General features: G+C 44.0%; 1 protein-coding gene across 2 annotated transcripts in view; it reads left to right on the top strand.

Annotated features, from left to right (window-relative positions):
- LOC144932766 (uncharacterized) overlaps nt 1-10,592 on the top strand; it is a 47,335-nt gene extending 36,743 nt beyond the window's left edge. The window contains exon 4 of one of the 2 annotated variants that reach the window (XM_078857195.1): nt 6,567-10,592. In XM_078857195.1, coding sequence (XP_078713321.1) covers nt 6,567-7,026 — 460 coding nt within the window. In that variant the 3' untranslated portion in view covers nt 7,027-10,592. The remainder of the gene's footprint in view (nt 1-6,566) is intronic. The other variant, XM_078857196.1, reaches the window with a different exon arrangement.
- The last annotated feature ends 8,718 nt before the right edge of the window (nt 10,593-19,310 follow it).

Here is a 19,310-nt window from a genome sequence, read left to right on the forward strand (position 1 = left end):
CTGACAAATTGTTTCATAAGGCCCAATTTGATGTGCAGTGGTGGCATCAGCACCTTCCAGGGGTTCACCAGTGGCTCCCACTTGACGTTGTTCGTTCCTCCCCACAGAGAAATTGGTCCTCTGTCGCCAGTCCCACCTGTGGTAGTGCGCCTTGGTGTCCCTGCTGTCCCAAAGGCAAAGATAGCAGGGAAACTTGGTATACCCGCCTTGGAGACCCATCAGGAATGCCACCATTTTGAAGTCTCTGATGTCTTCCCAGCCATACTCATCATACTTCAAGGCGTCCAGCAAGGTCTTGATGCTGTTGTCATCCTCTTTGAGGTGCACCGAGTGAGCCAGGGGAAGAGACAGGTACTTGTTACCATTATAGAGCAGCACGGCTTTGAGGCTCCTGGATGAGCTGTCAATGAAGAGGCGCCACTCATTCTGGTTACAGGCGATTCTGATTGCCTTGAACAGACATGTCACATTGTGGCAGAAGCAGAGCCCATCTTGACGGGTGAATAAGCTGCAAAAAGGTTGGTGACGCTTTCTCTGATCTGCGACTTGAACACTTTTATCCAACAAGTTCCACTGCTTGAGCCTAGACGTCAACAGCTAGGCATCGGGCTTGGTGAGACCAAGATCTCTGATCAAGTCGTTGAGGTCTTTTTGTTTGGTAGTATGGGTTTCTCTCCTCAGCTCCACCTCTGAAATTGTCATCTGGATCTACAATGTCTTCCTCACAATTTGACTTGCTGCTCTCTTCTAAAGACGGCTGCTCTCTCTCCGGAGGAGTGGGTACAGGGAGCTCATGGCAGTGTGGCACCGGGGCGATGAATGAAGGAAGGTTCGGATACGTGATGGCAGGTGCATTCTTGCCAGTCCGATGTTTGGAAGGGTCCACTGTGCAGAATTAGCGGTTGCTTGAGTGGTCAGTGGGTTCCCGACAAATTCTTGGGATAGCAAACTTCATGGCTCTCTTTTCCCCTCTGTACCATCCTACAAAAATACATTTATATCACCCATGACTAATGTGGAAGAGATTCTCGCATCATTTTTCATATATGATATATATTTTTTCAATAACATTGAAAATTGTAAAAGATTTAAAAATGAAAAACTTTGACAAATTTTTTTATTTAAAATCCGAGCAATAATTGTCCATCTTACTTTCTAGAGTTTGTTTGCATTACTCGCAAGTGAAATGAGGTGCCCAGGGTTTGTCTTGATCCCCGACAGGCATGCCGAAATATGCCTTATAGGCCTCACACATCTTAGCATATGCTTCCACAGAGTACTTTTTCGCTCTTGTCTTGATAAATTGGCTGCAGACATAGCAAAATGCAGCCTCTTGACGCCATCTAAGAAAATGCAGATATGCATCCACTTAGGCAGCTGGAACCAAACTGAACTGGTGGGCTTAAGGCCCCTGTATTTATACTACGTATTTATATCACTGGAAAGTTATAGAATGTTCTAGAGGTTACTCCAAGTTTACTCTGGAAAATAGGTAAATTTCAAAATATCACTGTCCTGGTCACAAAAGCCAAGTTTGTGGGGAATAATATCCATTTTCTGTACTTTGAGCCATAAGCAATTAGTAAATAACACTTACTACCCAGGAACAAAACAAAATGGTTCCACAGTGTAATAAACGATTGGCCGTTCGGGAATGCTTCCGTCCAATGTGCTTTAGCGATGATGATGATCATTCTTGTTCGTATGTATGATGTATGTTGAACTTCTTTCACACCGTACGTAGCCAACCGTGCTCATCGGAGGTGCGTGAATGTTGAACTCCTGCATTGGAAGGTTGCGTGGCCTGTGGCTCTGGCAGTCTGCAGACAGCGTGAATCTCAAAAGAGCCGCAGGAGTACGGAGGACAGAGTGTTATGTGCAAGCCACCTCTAATCGAATGCGCTGCTCGTCAACCTGGACGTTGTCCATCAGGGTTGCAACAAAAATTCAGACACGCTCTGCAAACTTGTTTGAACAATCGTATACACAGATCTGGTCATCCACGCATATGCAGTGCGCACGGGCACAGAGACTGGATGATAAAACGCATACCCAAAGTTTGTTTTAAAATACGGAGATGGGGAGTTGGAGGGGGGGAGGGAGGTATGCGTCTTATATTTGGGAGAATACGGTAAAATTTCCACAGCTCCCACCTGCTCTGTGATCCCTGCTGCTAGGAATCAATATGTCGTGAGTCCAACTGAGTCGCAGACGTTGTTCTTTAGAGGCAACGCATTTATTTGTAACATCAACACGTAACACAACGGGGGTAACTGCTCCTTCACCAGATACAGCCTCGGGTGGTGGCCACCCAGCTAACTACCCTATACGGAGGAGTTACAGCTACGAAGCGTCTGACCCTCACTCGGGTCCCGGCCACGTGTTGATGCCTGTAGAGCTTCAAGCTTGTAGGACGTGGAGCTTCAGCTTGTAGAATGCAGCGACCCCGGTTCCTCTCAGGGACCCACCTTATATCCCCTTGGGTCGGGGCTGCTCCGCCCTTGGCCCCACCCGCCTTCTCGAGCGTTCTAGCTCCCTCTCGATCCCTCTCGAGAGCTCTCCCCGGACACGTGATCACCCCCTAGTCCCCCCACCTGGGGCCCTCTCTGTGGACACTCCGGATCACGTGTCTACGGGGTCAACCAGAGTGCCATGGCCCGGGGCAACCCTGCCCCTGGGCTTGACACTCTCCCACTTTCCCTTGTGGGAGCCCGCACTGCACGCCATGCGTGGTGCGCGCGCTATCCCAGCGCTCACAAAGCCCCGCTAGGGCTGGTACTACACCCGTCTACGGCGTGTACGCGATGACGGTGCATCGCGCGCCACGGCCCTTTCAGGCCGGCACCCGGCACCATACAGTGACATCCCCGACATCACTACAAATACAAAAACACCACCATTCTGGCTCCCTTAAAATACAATTATTTTGTGTCTAGACAACCCTGATTTGAAGGTGTAATCTTTATTTCCTTAAATATCTTAATTATTATTATTTCAACTTAAAGCTTTCGTGACTGCAGGCATTAATATTTTTTGGGTATTTCCGTAAAGTCCCGTAGATAGTTATTTCCGACTCTCTGGGTTACATTACCTTGTTAAATGTCTTTACATTAACAGGCTAAATATCTCAATAACATAGCTGCTGCTCCGTTTTCCTCGGCGGTGGCGCTCGTTATTTAATAGGCTGAATGTCTCTCATTAACACAGCCGCTGCTGCGGGAGCCGTCTCACATTGACATGCTAATCTCTAATCTCGAGCCATACAATGGCTGCTTCAGCACCATAGCCGTGGAGTTACATTAACAGATTGACATGCTAATCTCTAGCAACACAATAGCCGAGGTATACCTAGCTCTGCGATCTTACATTTATTTGCAAATTCCATCTCTAGCCCTGCCCACTTACCCTGGGGTTGTACCCATCTCAAACCTATATAACATTTGGCTGCAGTAGCTCTCCCGCTACATGTCTTCCTGTCTCAGCAGTCCGCCTGCTGTATTTTTTCACCTGAAGACGATTGCTTGTGTTGCGATCGAAACGTCGTGACTTTACCGAAAGACACAAAGAGTAATTATTATTTAATTTTATTTTCTCCGGAACACACTTTCTGTTTATCGTGGCACCGTTTTCGCATTTGTACGTTAAAACTCAACGGATCATATTGACATTCTTTTCAAACGGAGAGTTACAATATTTTCCACGCGGAGAGCTCTTGGTCCTCGATGATATGCCACGAAATAATGACGTGCATGATGGAATAGGGCGAGGCGAGAATGTAACGTGCTTTTTGTTTTGTTTGCTTAGAAACAATCATTGGTCATTCAATTGGCGAAAATAATTAAGATTTCCCAGGCCATGAGTCTCATTGTCGGATTCGAGAGGAAAAAAGACACCGTAAAATTACACATAAAAATTGAATAGCACTTGAAATAGACTGTACACATTGTTGGGAAATGTAACGTTTGCTGGACAATAACGTATTAAATTAAAACACAAGTCAGACTCGTAAATTCAGTTTCATTGCAAGCTCGCTTAATATAAATACATGTATGTATCCTCGTACCAGGCAGGCAGTATTCTTATCCTTCTTTCATTATTATTATCAGTCATGATCTATCTGCTGATGGATGAAGGCCTCCACAGGCACTCGCCACCTCTGTCAGTCATACGATACAGACATCTATATTGGCGCTACACATGAATTGATCGTTGTATCCCTTCAGTGGACGTTCTCTCCTGTATGTCCCCTCCTTTGGGTGCCACTCCGGCCACATAAAGAGGGGATATGGGAGCACGTTGGAGTGGCTTTTGGAAAACTTGAACATGGTGACAGGAATTCATAATCAACGTTTTTGGGTTTATATGGTGACAGGAAGTCTGTTATCAGTACACGACGCAGGCATATCATCGTCCATAAATGACGTCACGCACCTAGGGGGAGGGGTCCGACATCTGTGACGATGTGTGACGAGGGGGGGAGGGGGTTTGAGAAATGTGACGTCACATCAAAATGCGCAACTTTAAATAAATATAGACAACACGTTCTACTTTATTAAGTAGACTTTTTAATACATGTTTTCTACTACAACATCAGAGTGCAGCGGCACATTAAATACGCACTGCAATGACAATATTTTAAAGCGATTTGAAGCATGTTTAATTTTTTGGGGGGTGGGGGGGGCAGAGCTTTGTGACGTCATATTTGAGGGGGAGTTTGACTTTTTGTGACGCCGTGTGACGAAGGGGGGGGGGGGGGTCAAAATTCGTCCAAAATCGCGTGACGTCATTTATGGACGGCCCCTTTCCAACAACAACTGCCATTCGCCACTAAGTTGCGGTGACGTCACGGCGCTTGTGCCAGGCTATGTGCACGTTAAGACCACGTGAAGTGTCGAACGCCCGCTGGCTGGTCATTTTTTATTAAAACGTCTTCCAAACCTATCCCCACCATTTCAACCCAATTCAATGTTCATTTGTAACACCGGGAAATCCCATTTAGCCAGTCACCCACATAGCTTCGGTGGGAGAGGCCCGCACCCACTGACGACCAAGTTACTGTTGGGGTTGAGAGGTGCCCAGCCAGCAGCCAGCCAGAACACTCGAGGCATAGATATTCTTTTAATACAGTACAGTCGACTAATGTATGTATTCAAGTATTTTTCAGGATGAGTTTGCTCAGTTTTCACGGTAGGAGGCGACAACACACGCTACGTGTTTTCTTCTACGGCCTCAAATTCGAATAACGTCGAGTGGTTATTTATTTTTTAAACCCATCCATGGTGAAGGAGACGCCACAACATTGACCAGGGCGGAAGTGGGGTTCGAACCACTAACCTTCGCAACAAGCGGGCAAAAAACCCCGCAGTGCTGTAGCGCTCGGCCATGAGCTGCGTGCGTACATCTCCCGGTTTCGCCATGCAACGCAACGCAGCGCAAGCACTGCAGTGGCTCAGGGTTCTGCTCGGGCCAACGACTTCCATCCAACGTTTCCCCCCCAGACACCACCGAGTTCCCAATCCGCAGGCCGCAGTCTGGATACCGTGCAGGAGCAATGTCTCGCGTGCACAGGGAACGGCGGCGACACTTTGCCGACGACGAAACGCAAACGGGTTGAACAGGGTGCAACAAATGCCAAGTTGCTAGCACTTTTGACTTAGAGGTGTGAACGGGCGGTCTGTGTGTATTGTGGCCTCAATAAACTGGTGGGGGAGGGGGGGGCACAGGCCAGTGGTTCTGATTTGGGGGGGGGGGGGGCTGCCATTCCACAAAGGCTGAGAACCACTGCCCCCCAGTTGCCCGTCGGCATCTGCCGCAAGAGCCATCGGCTTAAAGTTCCCCGATTTAACATTTTTGCTGCAATGCCTTCACCTTAATTTTCGCCTGTTATTGCTCAATAAACACGAAGTACTTCCATCCTCGGCAAAAGCTCCCAGTTGCATTTTTGTTTCTCAGAAGCCAAAACTCTTCTGAGGACGAATCATCAGCAAGACAGTCAAATGCACAAACCTAGATTACATATCGGATTTTAAACTCTCTTTTTTTTCTCATCCTTTAATATTTGTTTAAAACCCCCCACGCTCACTTCCCCTTTGATGTAGAAGCTGCTGCTTATCAATATGTATTCCATTAAAATCAATTTCCATACATAAGTTGTTTTAGCTACATAACACAAACTTGACCAAGGCCTGGAAATAAATAATACAATTTTCCATTAAGTTGCAGGTCTAAATCGCATTAAAATAACCGCATTCAATCTACAGAGGTAGAATTGTACATCACTGCTCATAAAAATAAAGTATTCATATAAAGTCAGCCGATCATCATTCCGGGGTCATTAAAATAGGTACAATTTTGCAGAAAGAAAAAAAAATAGTCATTCTATAAAGAGACTGTTAAACAGGATGGGAATGTGGAATTTTCACCACCGGTACAGCATTGGTAATGATACTGAGTGACAGTGAAATGCTGATACGAGAAAGGAAACACTTGAAAAAAGAACTCCTAAATTTCGTTTTAATCCACAGTTTATTCCTCGGATGTGCCCGTGTTTTGTGTACTCGTAACAGGGCCACACGGGCTCAGCAAGACGCCGCAGACAACAACGTCGGTGGCAAAGAATTTTGGAACAACTTTGGCCGCAAGCCGCGGGCGCGGGAAAGGAGCGGCAATCAGTGCAGCCCCACGAAGGGAGACCCTCCCCAATGGCCCCCGGAGGCCGACGAAGACGGAGGCAACGACTGGGAGCAGCAAACGACGCAGACGCAGAGGTCGTGGGGAAAGCGGCGTGAGGCCGAGGGGAAATTCCTGCGCTCGAGCAGCTGGGACATCCTGGACTCGGATTTCGGCGAGCGGGAGGGCGGCAAGAAGGGCGGCACGGGCCGAGACACGCACCCGCCGCGCATCAAAGGCGGCGGCGGCGGTAACCGAGGCCAGCGGCAGGGCCTGGTGGACAGCAAAGAGGGCAAAGCGGCAGAGGCTGAGGACGAGGAGGGCTGGGGCGAGTGGGGATGGAGGCCCATAAAGTGACCCGCGGTGGCGTTGATCGCGAGTGCGCGCGCGGGGACGATTGGCGTTCCCTGCCGGCGCGCTCGGCTGTGCTGCAGGACGGCAGAGACCCCGTAGCGATGGCAACTGTACACTCAAGAGTTTGCTGCAGAGAGAAAAGTGCTCTTGCAGGAAAATAGAAAAAGATTGGACATGTTGTCTTTTGATTTTTCAATAGGTGAATGGAAAGATAGTTTTAATTTTGCAAAAAACTATGTTTTGGAAAATATGCTTTCAACTTTTTTCTAAAAAGCTTTGATAATACATTTTGGGATTCTGACTTACAGTTGTATTAGAATTCCGTTTACGTTTGTGATTGGTAGCCTGAATGGTTAAGTACATTGCTGAAACGACACTGACAACTTTAATTGGTTAAGTTTAAAAGAAAACGATGAAGCCCTTTCTGAAAACACCAATGCGGGTCCTGCCCATTCATCCTGTCCCTGATTCCATCGCCACATTTCCTTTCCATGCTTGAGGCGTCATTGTCTGGAATTTCTTTTGTCAGTTTTCAATAATTTTCTCCACAACTTTAACGTGACCTTTACATGCTTTTGTATCCGAGGCATTTTGTAACTTGCCTTCGACAAGAACATCAGTTCACTCTCTTTGTTATTCCTAGTATCCCTTTGCATTTTCAGCCAGTTTTCTCATTTTGCCCGTTTCGTTTTGCATTTATATACAACAGATGAAAATGCAACAACTTTTTAAACAGAAATTGTATCCATATAGTTCTCTGTTACACACTTAAAATATGTAATCCCCATACACGGTATCCATGCTATTTTTTCTCAGAGGTAAGTGAGCAGAGAGCGCGACATTTCTACCAATGGTGAACTCTTCTCATCGACATAAACATGAGACTCATTATATCTGACATCGTTTTAAACAAATCCCCTGCCAGCCATACGTTCTGGAGAGACGGGAAACTGTAACATTCAAACTCGGGGCGTTTGACCTTTAGGACAGATCCCCGAGTTTCTATGATGCAAAGGGCAGATGATCGAGAGGGGTGTACGTACTATAAAGTTCTTTCGCACCGTACGTAGCCAACCGTGCTAATCGGAAGGATGTAAAGATGGCTGCACCCAAAACGATTCTAAAGCAAGAACTATTCAAATGAAGGATCCTCAAATTTGGGAATAGTCAACCCTGCCCTTGTGTATAAGATTGGTCTTTCATTATTCACTGGTGAACAGATACGTAGGCGCTCACAACCAATATCATGATTCATCATTAATTTATTTGGGTTAGATTCTCATGTAAATGTTTTTTTACTGATTATCTACCATCTGACAGCCAATAAAATCAAGTTGTCACCTTGGCAAATATGCTAAGTGATATCGGTGTTTCAGCAAACTGCGATGTTGAAGAGCAGGCAAAAGTAATATTGGCAATTGTATGAAACCGCATGCTATTTTGCTTTGCTATTCAGTTTCATTTCAGTTTCATTTATTTGGTATAGCCCTGTGAGCCATTCGGCTCTTGAATCGGGTGCAACCGCAACAAACAAACAACAAAAGCATGAACAAGAAACCATCTTAAAGTGACTATGTGACAATGTGCTTCATCATCCCAGTTCGCAAAAGAAAGAAAAATACTGAAAGTTCGCCGAGGTGACAGCTTAATTTGATTGTCTCTGCCCAGCCGTGACAGGTTTTAGTTTAAAAACGAAAATGTACACTACACCTACATGATCTAACCTTAACGATTCACTGGTGATTCGCTAAGGGAGACATCCTGAAGGTATCCCCTTTGGTACATATTGCAGACCTTCCCCGTATTGCTTCACCTTCCCAATTACCCTGTGGTTGCCAAGAGTAAGACATAACGCACACTGTTTTGCCTTTGGCGTTGTACTCGATGTGATCGGTAGCAGAGGAGTCCTGAGCTCATGTGAAGCGATCAGCCTCACTGGCCCGCCACATTAATCCGCAGTTTGAAGGGTCGAATTAAAATCGCATCTGTCCCGTGCTATATTTTCACTCTCCAGGTGAATGCAATTAATTTCAATTATAATGGCAGCTTTTGAAAAGACGATTAACAAACCCAAGCCTGGCACAAATGAGTCATCTCTACGATACTACATCTCAGCTGCCTATGCTGCAATACACTCTAAAGTCTGCGTGAAGGATGCTGCTGTAACGCTAGTAACGGCCTGTTCATTCGTGTCAAATCCACAATGCTGGTGATTTTTCTCATGTTAAAAAAGTGCCAAATTATAGGGTTTTAATTTTCGTTCTCCAAAAAGATATTTTCAGAGGTTGCGATGAATTTGCGTGATTGCTGTTTTCTGAATGCTTAAAAATGTATTCTTTTAAAACGTCGTGCCAAAAATAACCCAGCTCAAAGCATGTCTTTACATTCATGCTAAATCAGTGATGTCTTAGTAAAAACATAGCTTTAATGCCACTGCACAGTTCAATCAGTATTATCCTACTAATTTTCTGTTAAGTTAGACACTGGGCTAATTTGGAAATCTTAGCACTTTAGAAAGCACTGCAAAAAAATGCTGTTAGGCGCAACTGTTGTGCAGCTGTGCGATCTGACGGACTCTTTGTCACGAGAGAAATGTGCAAGCGTTGTATTTTGCTTCATTGTAACTGCTGCTTAACTCTTCTCCATTCTGTATATTGTAGGTCGAAGAAAGATTCTATAAAAAATTGCATTTTCCAGAAGATGTATTTTTAATGATTGTGTATTAAATAATTTCAGAAATGACATTTCATAGACGTTGACAAATGCGCCACGCATGACTGAAGTTTCCCTCTTTTACTTGGACTCTTTCATGTTGCTTGCCAATTATTTGGGCTTATTATCTGAATGATAGAATTGTTTAAAATATTCTTTGGTCTTTTCTGACAAATGTATCGCAATGACGCTCTCGGCATCGCGACGGATCAATTTTAAACAATTATTGCGTGGTAGAGAATGGCCACGGAAGAGGCAGGTGTTTCCAAGACTCCCCCCCCCCCCCCGCCAAAAAGAATCTTTCAGGTGACCTTTTTGTTCTTTACACAGCAGGGGTCGTTCTTTTCCACACACTCTGCTGTGAGGTTGTTCGTCACGTGACAGACCGAACTGATATTATTTCATTGTTTTTCTCACAGCTGGAATTGATACAAATTTAGTGCCAAACCAAATATGAACGTGATGGGAGTTGTGTTTGTGGAGTCGTTGGTGACTGAGCTGAAACCGTCAGCCTGCCACATGTGAGAAACCCAGATTATTTTTGCAGGTGGCTGAAACTTGGATTCGAACCCCAGGATTTGGAATTCAAACCGTGGATTCGAACCTAGGATCTGGATTCGAACCCGGGATGGTGCTGGGTCGGCGTTTTGATCTCTTGAGTCACCCGGTCACCTCTTGAATGGCCGAATTTAATTCTGCAAATATTTCCAATAACACGTTAGCGTCTTCTTGGTCAATATTTCGCAGCTTCACAGGTGAATAACGTATTTATTTATCAGTCGAGTATATTGGTAAATTGAGCAGCATTTTCAATTATTCAGGGGAATTAATTTATAGATACCCCATTGATTTCTAATTACCTTCTTCTCAACAGGCGATCGTTTATAGTGAAAGCGATGGCTCCATATGTTACAGAGGAACAGAGGTTTACTCAGCGTATTGAGTTTGGCGGCAGACAGAATGTTGTTTTGTCTCGTGGCGATCTGCCAGATTATTATGCACTTTCTCTGTTTAAGTTTCACGTTTTTTTATGTGTTTAACCAAGATAAGAACTCAAGAGACCAGAATAGTCTCATTTTGCAAGAGAGACCTGGGGCATCCATAGAGCGTGATCACTGCTATGTATAATACCAATTGAATAATTTGCAAATACATTAAAAATTTGAACTCAAACGCCGACAACAAGTGGCCTAACGCTTGCGAATGACGTCGGGGGGTGTTTAACATCAACTGAGAAGCATACGACGTGTTATTATTTCGGTTATTACACACAACGCAGTATTAACCAGGGCAACTGCTGGATGCGAACCGGAGACCTCTGGAACAAGCAACGAACACGCTACGGCTGGGCCGTGTCACAGCTCATGATCTAGATTGAAAACTTAGTTCTTTAGAACATATTTTTTTGTGTTTAGTTTGTTGTCCTTCCCCCGCACCTCCGATTAGCATGTACGGTGCGAAATAAGTTCAGTATGCATACAAGAGAACAATATTGTTGCAATGTTCTCTCTCTCTCCTTGGAGATTGAGATTAAGTGAAGCGAAGCAGAATGAAGTCCTTGTCTTTTTTTTTCGACAATTCAACAACTGGCCTGAGATGATCAGACTCAATGAACGTGTGGTTGTGTTTCATGCTGAGGTAAGACGGGTGCCGACTGTACGAGTCCTATCTCCAATCCATCCAGATCACCGTGCATCTCAGGTTATACTGGTAGGAACCTCCTGGTTACACCAGCCCACAGGGGATTATTGTGTCCGTCCGTCCGTCGTGCAGGGAGGGACTGGGTGGGGAGGGAGGGGCTGGGTGGGGAGGGGAGGGTGGGGAACGGCTGGGTGGGGAGGGTGGGGCTGGGTGGGTGGGGAGGGGAGGGTGGGGAGGGGCTGGGTGGGCTGGGTGGGGAGGGTGGGGAGGGGCTGGGTGGGGAGGGTGGGGCTGGGTGGGGGGTGGGAGGGGTGGGGTTGGGTGGGGAGGGGCTGGTCACCCCGTGGTGCCCTTATAAAACTCAACGTTTAACCTACTCACGCCGGCTTGTGCCCGCCCCCAAAGTCGGGCATATTTGCGGAATACACCACGCCGCCCTTGACCCTGGCCATTGACCGAGCAACCCGACGTTCCTAACAGCTCCCTCCGCAGGAATGTGTTTGAGATAGTCTGTGTGTGTCCCATGCTATGTTTAAATCGGATCCATTGATTTTTATGAAATGCCAGCAGATATGGCCTTGTGGGAAACAGAGGACAGAGCAGCAACATACATTGTTGCGTTGTACTGTACCTCTATGCCACCACTTCTAAGCTTCCTGCCTTAAGGCAACCTGTGGTGACCGGCGTGGCTAGTGGAGGCCCTCATTCAGCAGTGGATTGACTAAAGGGGCTCTACATCTACGCGTACAACATGGACACATTACTAAACATTTACAAAATTTTTTTATAACGCATTGGCTTTGACAGCGATGTAATTTGCATAATATTCTTAACTTTCGATTTAAAGCTTTCGTGACTGCAGGGATTCATATTCTTGGTTCTTACGCTAAAGTCACGTATAAGGGAAATAATAAAAATTAAACATAATAAAATAAAAAGTTTTATTTTTATTATTTTATTATTTCCCTTCTACGTGACTTTACCGAAAGAACCAATCCAACATAAGCACCACGCATGGCTGTTTGTAAATTGCAGGCATAAACCTATTCACCACTCCCGGCGGATTTCATGAATTGTCGAGGATTCACGGTTGTGATCTGACTCGAACTGATTTTTTTTCTCCCCCAACGCGGTGGTGGTTGCTTTTGCGCCTGCGGTGGCTGCAGGGAATGACGTGATCCCATTAGAATGGTCCTTACATATGGGCTAAAGAAGTGAGAGATATTGAGTACAGATTTCCCTCGCTTTATGCTTATTCGGTTTCTGTGATTACGTGTATGTGCAGCTCACCGAAATCCAGTGGCGCCACTCGGGTTGGTGTCACCCAGTGCGGTAACTCGTGGTGTCACCCCCACCCCCCCCCCCTGGGCCTCCTCCCGTACCACACCATACAGAATCCTTAGTCATGTTTTTATACTGTTACTTGTAAATCGTGATTCCCGTATATCACTGAATGTAATGGCAAAAGTTGTGATATAAACAACTAGCAAAAATTAAATTACACCGTTAAATAACAATATCATACGCACATCCTAAATGTATTTACATAGTTTCACGTGGTTAAAATGAAAATTCGGTAAGAAAACAATATAATTCTAAGTAAAAACGTTTAAGAATCTTAATTTTGGAGCTTTCGTGACTGCAGGAATTATTCTTTGGTTCTTTCGGTAAAGTCACGTATCTTTATACGTGACTTTACCGAAAGAACCAAAGAACGTTTAAGAACTACGTAAAAATTGTGTTTATGTTAACATTAAACTTTACCATTACATGGGATACATTAATAGATTAGGTTTGCATAATCAATAACGGCCCATATAATGTAGAAACTGTAGACAAATGCATATGGAAATATACTCATAAATGAAATAATACCAAAAAAAGAAACAGGAACAAATGCACAAGCATTTCAGCACTTAGTGAACATCTCGACTAAATCAGAACTTTCCTTTCCTGGCCTTCCAAGCTGCAAACTTGTGAATCACTTAATCGAAATCAATGCCTTTCGCCAACTCACTTTCAATTGATAATATCGCAAGAACGGAAAGCCTTGATGACTGTCCCATAGTAGATCGCAAATAGTTATTTATAAGTTTCAGCTTTGAAAAGCTCCTCTCACACGAAGCCACAGACACACCGATCGTCATAAATTATTTTAGGCTGAGTGAAAGGGTTGGGAGAGATTCTACGAAGTCCCATTCAGGTATGAATGTCAAAACGTCTAATGTTGCCCAATCTTTGGCTTCTTCCAGATCAATCTCTGGTGCTTTCAGGTGCCTTCTCAGCCCGAGTATTTCTGTTAAAAACTCACTCTCAGATACCTCATCATAGAAAGTGGTCAATTTTGGAATGGACACCTTTAACGCTTCTTCAGTGGCAGATGAGACTATTTGCTTGAACGGCCTCAAACATGCCTGCTGCTTCCTTGATGGCTCTTGATCGTATCTGGAGTTCAGAATGAAAGCGATCAATGCACTCAACCATCGCCCTCTTATTTTCTTCTTGCAGAGTGAGTCCAGCATCGCTTGCCTGCTCCCCTACCATCCTCTTCTTGAACCTGGCTCTTCTTTCGAGATTTGAAGTTTTCGTGACTGCAGGGATCCATACTCTTTGGTTCTTTCGGTAAAGTCACGTAGGTAGAAAACATAAAATTTAAATTAAATCACGACGTTTCGATCACAACACAAGCAACCGTCATCAGGTGGAACCGATACAGAAGGACAACTGCTGAGTTAGGAGAAAGATCTGCTATCAACAAGAGGTTATAAAGGGTTTTGATGGGCTCAACCCCAGGGGTAAGTGGGCGGAGCGTGAAAAAAATAGCATGCCAATGGTACAGGAGGGTTTAAAGGGAATTATCGGCTCTTCTCTCTACTGCAATTCCATATTCGTCTGATTTTAAAATCGCCTGTTCAACTACATGCTCCACGAGGTGACTGCACTCCTCGTGCAGAAAAAGTCTGAGCGCCTCGAGCTTTGTCACCACCTTGTCGAGAGTTAAGCCCTTAGTCTGCAGGTACTGCTGTGTAAGATTAACTTCCTGAAGTACATCACAACAAAGTACGGGCAGCACAGAAAAGTGAAATCACAGACAGCAGGCAAACGACCTTGTGCTGCTCCTCTTGTGTCCAAATTTTCACGTGGATCACAAAGAGCTTCAATCGCCGCCACAAACTTATCGAACTATTCTTTAACTGGCTTAACTGCAGCATAATGAGCACTGCAGCGTGTTGTTGATAGCCTTTTCACTGACACTCCAGCAGAGGCGTAGCTAGGGGGCGGCAGGGGGGTACATATGTCCCCGGGCGCCAAGGTAAAGGTGCGCCAAAATGAGGCTTACAACGTTACATTATAACTTATTGCGGCGGGCGCAGCAGCCTGAAATTACTGCACAAATCTACACCTCAGCCTAGAAGTTTATATATCCCGCCACACACAGCCTACATGTCATGTAATTACATTTTGGTACGCGCGCCTATTAAGAACTTACATGGAAGAACGTCCCAAACAACAGTCAGGCGCAGTCTTTCAGCCTTAGTCACTGGCCTGTTTTTTGGTGGTGGAAACTACGACGGCCTATTTTTAAATTTCGATTTAAAGCTTTCGTGACTGCAGGGATTCATCTTCTTGGTTCTTTCGGTAAAGTCACGTAGAAGGGAAATAATAAAATAATAAAAAGAAAACATAATTAAATAATTCTCACGACGTTTCGGCCACCACGCAAGCAGCCGCCCTCAGGTGAAGAACAGGTCTGTCGGAAAGACAGCGTCTGAATGAATCACCACATTCAGACAGCGTCTAAATGAATCACCACATTCAGACGCTGTCTTTCCGACAGACCTGTTCTTCACCTGAGGACGGCTGCTTGCGTTGTGGCCGAAACGTCGTGAGAATGATTTTATGTTTTATTTTTATTATTTTATTATTTCCCTTCTACGTGGCCTATTTTTAGTTCTTATTAGTGACACCACGCTCCAGGCGGCTGCAGCAGCAGGAGCAACCCACGCACGTCAACAAAGCGTGGCCTTCATTTAGCAGCATTTACTACAAGGCTCACTTATACGTGTACGTCGCTCGTACCTTATATTTGAACTGACCTAAGAGCCGAGCCATGCTCGCTGGCGGATACTAAGTGAGAGTGTTACTGTGTTAGCTAGACCACCGTGCCACGACTACAAGCCACCGGACGAGCGTCAACCTCGGCGGGTAAGTCTATGCCGTTACATGGCCGCGTACGACCGACAGTAGAAGCTTATAGGCGGTGGCGTCCAAAGCGGCGACCTATTTTGGTTACTTGAACAACAAGAGGTATGTTTTATATTTTTTGATAAATACATTTTTTTTTTAATATAGACTATCGATATTTTTAAATATATGCAGCATAATCTGCCTCTAAGCGTATAAATTATGTACTTTTAATCTGCATGTATAGCCTAATTATTGTAATAATTATTTATTGTAGTAGTACTATGCCAGTGCCACTTCAGTGTACTCAGTGATATAAGAATATATTTATAATTTTTGTCAGCCATGTCAGGAAGAAAACGAAGTGGAGCTCAATGTCGTAAAAGAAAAAAAGCTGAAATGGCATCAAAAAAGTCAAGTACATTACTGGCTAGCTTTTTAAAGAAAGCCAAGAAGAAAGAAGCTGACGCTGCAAACTCCAACTCTTCAGAATCAGAAGATGGCGGCTATCAACCACCTATTTCAGAGCATGTAAACGAGAAGGTTGAAGACATTGAGGACTCGGAGAAAAACATGGTTCAGACAGATGTTACTGTCTATGCTGAGGAAGACTCCGAAAACACTGAAGACCAGGGCGTCGTCGTTGAACAGGTTCAACATGATGATGAAATTGTTCACAGTAACGGGGAAGATGAGATAGAAGAATCTTCTGATAGAGAAGCTGAAAATACTCATTATGATGCTGTTCCTGCTGTACTAAGGTTTCACGATGTTGGCTACTTAGAATTTGATAAAACGACAAAGCTATCGAAAATATCACAGCCTCTTCGCAATGAAATGATTACTCTCGGATCCTTGCCTTTTTAGCACAGAAGACAATCTATCATCAGTATCCAGAGAACGTAAAATTACATCAGCATGGTTTAAACGCCGACTAGCGAACGGAGAGGAAGTGAATCGTTCGTGGCTATTATATTCACCAATCAATAAAGCTGCTTACTGTTTCTATTGTATATTATTTACATCATCGAGTTCAAACTCACGAGCTTCGTTTGAGTTAACAAACGGTTTCAACAAGTGGAGAAAGCCAGAAAAACTAAATTCTCATGAAAACAATCCTAGCCACCGCACAGCTTTTACTACATGGAAGGAAGCCGAACGAAGGATAATTGATGGTACTGGAATTGACGCAGTGGTTCAAGCTCAGATTCATTTGGAAAAACAACGTTGGCGAGATATATTGCAAAGAATACTCACCTGTATTAAGTTTCTGGTTTCATAAAATTTGGCACTACGTGGCCATGAGGAAAATTTGAATGCGGATGAGGATAAAAATGTTGGAAACTTTCTCGTGCTGATCAAACTCGTTGCTCAGGATGACCCATTGTTAGCAAAACACGTACAGCACGCAGGAGAAAATCCGGGATCAGTTTCTTATTTGTCACCGGAAATCCAGAATTAATTTATCCACTTACTTGCGTCGACTGTAAAGAACCGATTATTGAGTGATATCAGGAAAAACAAGTACTACGGTATCTTACTTAACTCAACTCCTGATCTAGGACATCGGGAACAGCTTTCTCAGGTCATAAGATTTGTGGATGTGGATTTTCAAACTAAAAAAGTAACTATCAAATAATCATTTTTAGGTTATATCGAGATACATGCAAAAGATGCAGCAAGCCTAGAAAGAGTCATCGTTGAGAGACTGAAATCTGACAACATACCTCTAGCCAACTGTCGGGCACAATGTTATGACAATGCTGCTGTGATGACTGGGCATATATCCGGCCTTCAACAACGAATATGTGACAAAAATCACAGAGCATTGTTTGTCAACTGTGACGTGACAACCACAGCTTAAACTTAGCAGGAGTACACTCAGCTAAACAGGATCCACTTGTCGTCACATTTTTTGGAACAGTTGAAAGTATATATTTGTTTTTCTCTCGTTCAACAATTCGTTGGGAAGAGTTTAAAAAAGCTGTGCCCATCACAGTAAAGCAGGAGTCTGAAACACGCTGGAGTACACGATCAGAAGCTGTTAAAGCTATCTATGAAGGACTGGATGAACTAGTAAGGCTGCTAGACAAATTATCGGAGGACGTAACTATGACGCCTGAAACCAGAAGTGATGCAGAACAGTTACAGGCATGCGTATTAAATTTTAACTTCATAGTTTTCTTACATTTCTGGGATGTCATTCTTGTAAAAATTGATCGTGTTCAGAAGCGCTTATAGGATCCTACTATGAATTTCAAGGAAGCAGCAATTGATCTTGAATCTTTGGAGCATGAATTTGTCAAGCTTCGTGATGATTTGAGCTAAGTTGCTGTAGAAAACGCCAAAATAAGATGCACAGCCTGGGGGATCGATGTGGACAGAAGAATTAGGCGACGTCGGAAGATGCCAGGAGAACTAGCAAGAGATGCAGGACTTTCAGCAGCAGAAAAAATTGTGCGCGTTATGAAGAGCGTATTTTATCGACTTCAACAGGAGATGTCAACACGGTTTTTACGACTAAAAGACCTGAACACAAAATTTTGATTTCTGCTGGACGTCAAAACTTTTCTATCCGGCACAGATGTCGATGCAATTCGTCGAAATTGCACAGATTTTGGAAATTTCTATGACACCGACATCAATGGCCACGAACTTTTCACAGAAATTGGAGATTGTAAAATGCTGCTCAGTAACCGGAATGAAGTTCTACTAGAAACTCCTTTGGATCTTCTTGGTTTTATTGTGTTTTATGGAGACGACATTTCCGAATTTGCGAATTTCACTGCAAATTTTATTAACATTAGCAGTTTCAATTGCAAGCTGTGAGCGATCGTTCAGCAAATTGAAACTTATTTTGTCGTATTTGCGTGCTTCAATGGGGCAAGATCGTCTCAGCGATCTTGCTCTTCTTAGCGTTGAAAGAGAAACATTGGAAAAAACAGATTTTGATTACGTGATTGACCAGTTTGCGACAGTGAAATCAAGAAAAATGTATCTTTTGTAGACTATGTCAACCAGTCTACGACAGTGACTGAGTGAGCCATGTAATATAATTTCTATAAATTTGGTTCTTTAAATACAATGTTTCATTAAAATTTAAATTGTTATTCCTTATTCGATGTAATAGGAAAATGTGATTAAACGGGGGGGGGGGGGGGGCGCCAATTGTATAGTTCGTCCCCAGGCGCAAAATATCCTAGCTACGCCTTTGCACTCCAGTATGGTCAATTAACACATCCCATCGAAGGAGGGAAGCAGCAAAGAAATAAAACATTGTCTCGAATTAAAAAAAATGTCACGATGCATTTTCAGCAAAAGAGTGCTGACCGCACAAGTTAAGCGAATGGTCCACACAACCATTACAAATAGCTTTCTTGTTCGTTCCTTTTAGAACGGCTTGTACACCTTCATATATTCCAGCCATAGTGGCAGAATTATCGTAACCTTAAGCGCGGCACATCATCATGTCCAGTCCATCATTTTCCAGTTTTTTTAAGAATGTCAGAACTGAGGTCAGCAGCTTTTTTCCCTTTTAAAAGGAAAAATCCTAGAAATACTTCCTTCACTTCAACTTTCCTATTGTTGATTTTTGCATATATGATCACTTCGCAGACTTTATGTCAATGACAAACTTCTCCTCACATGACTTGCCAGGGCACTTATAAACTCATTCTTAGTTTTTGGTGCAAGAGACTGATACTTTAAGTTTACATGTGCTCCGCTTTAATCTCATTAAGTGCTCTTTC

This window comes from Lampetra fluviatilis, chromosome 5, assembly GCF_964198595.1.
Source record: "Lampetra fluviatilis chromosome 5, kcLamFluv1.1, whole genome shotgun sequence".
NCBI lineage: Eukaryota > Metazoa > Chordata > Hyperoartia > Petromyzontiformes > Petromyzontidae > Lampetra > Lampetra fluviatilis.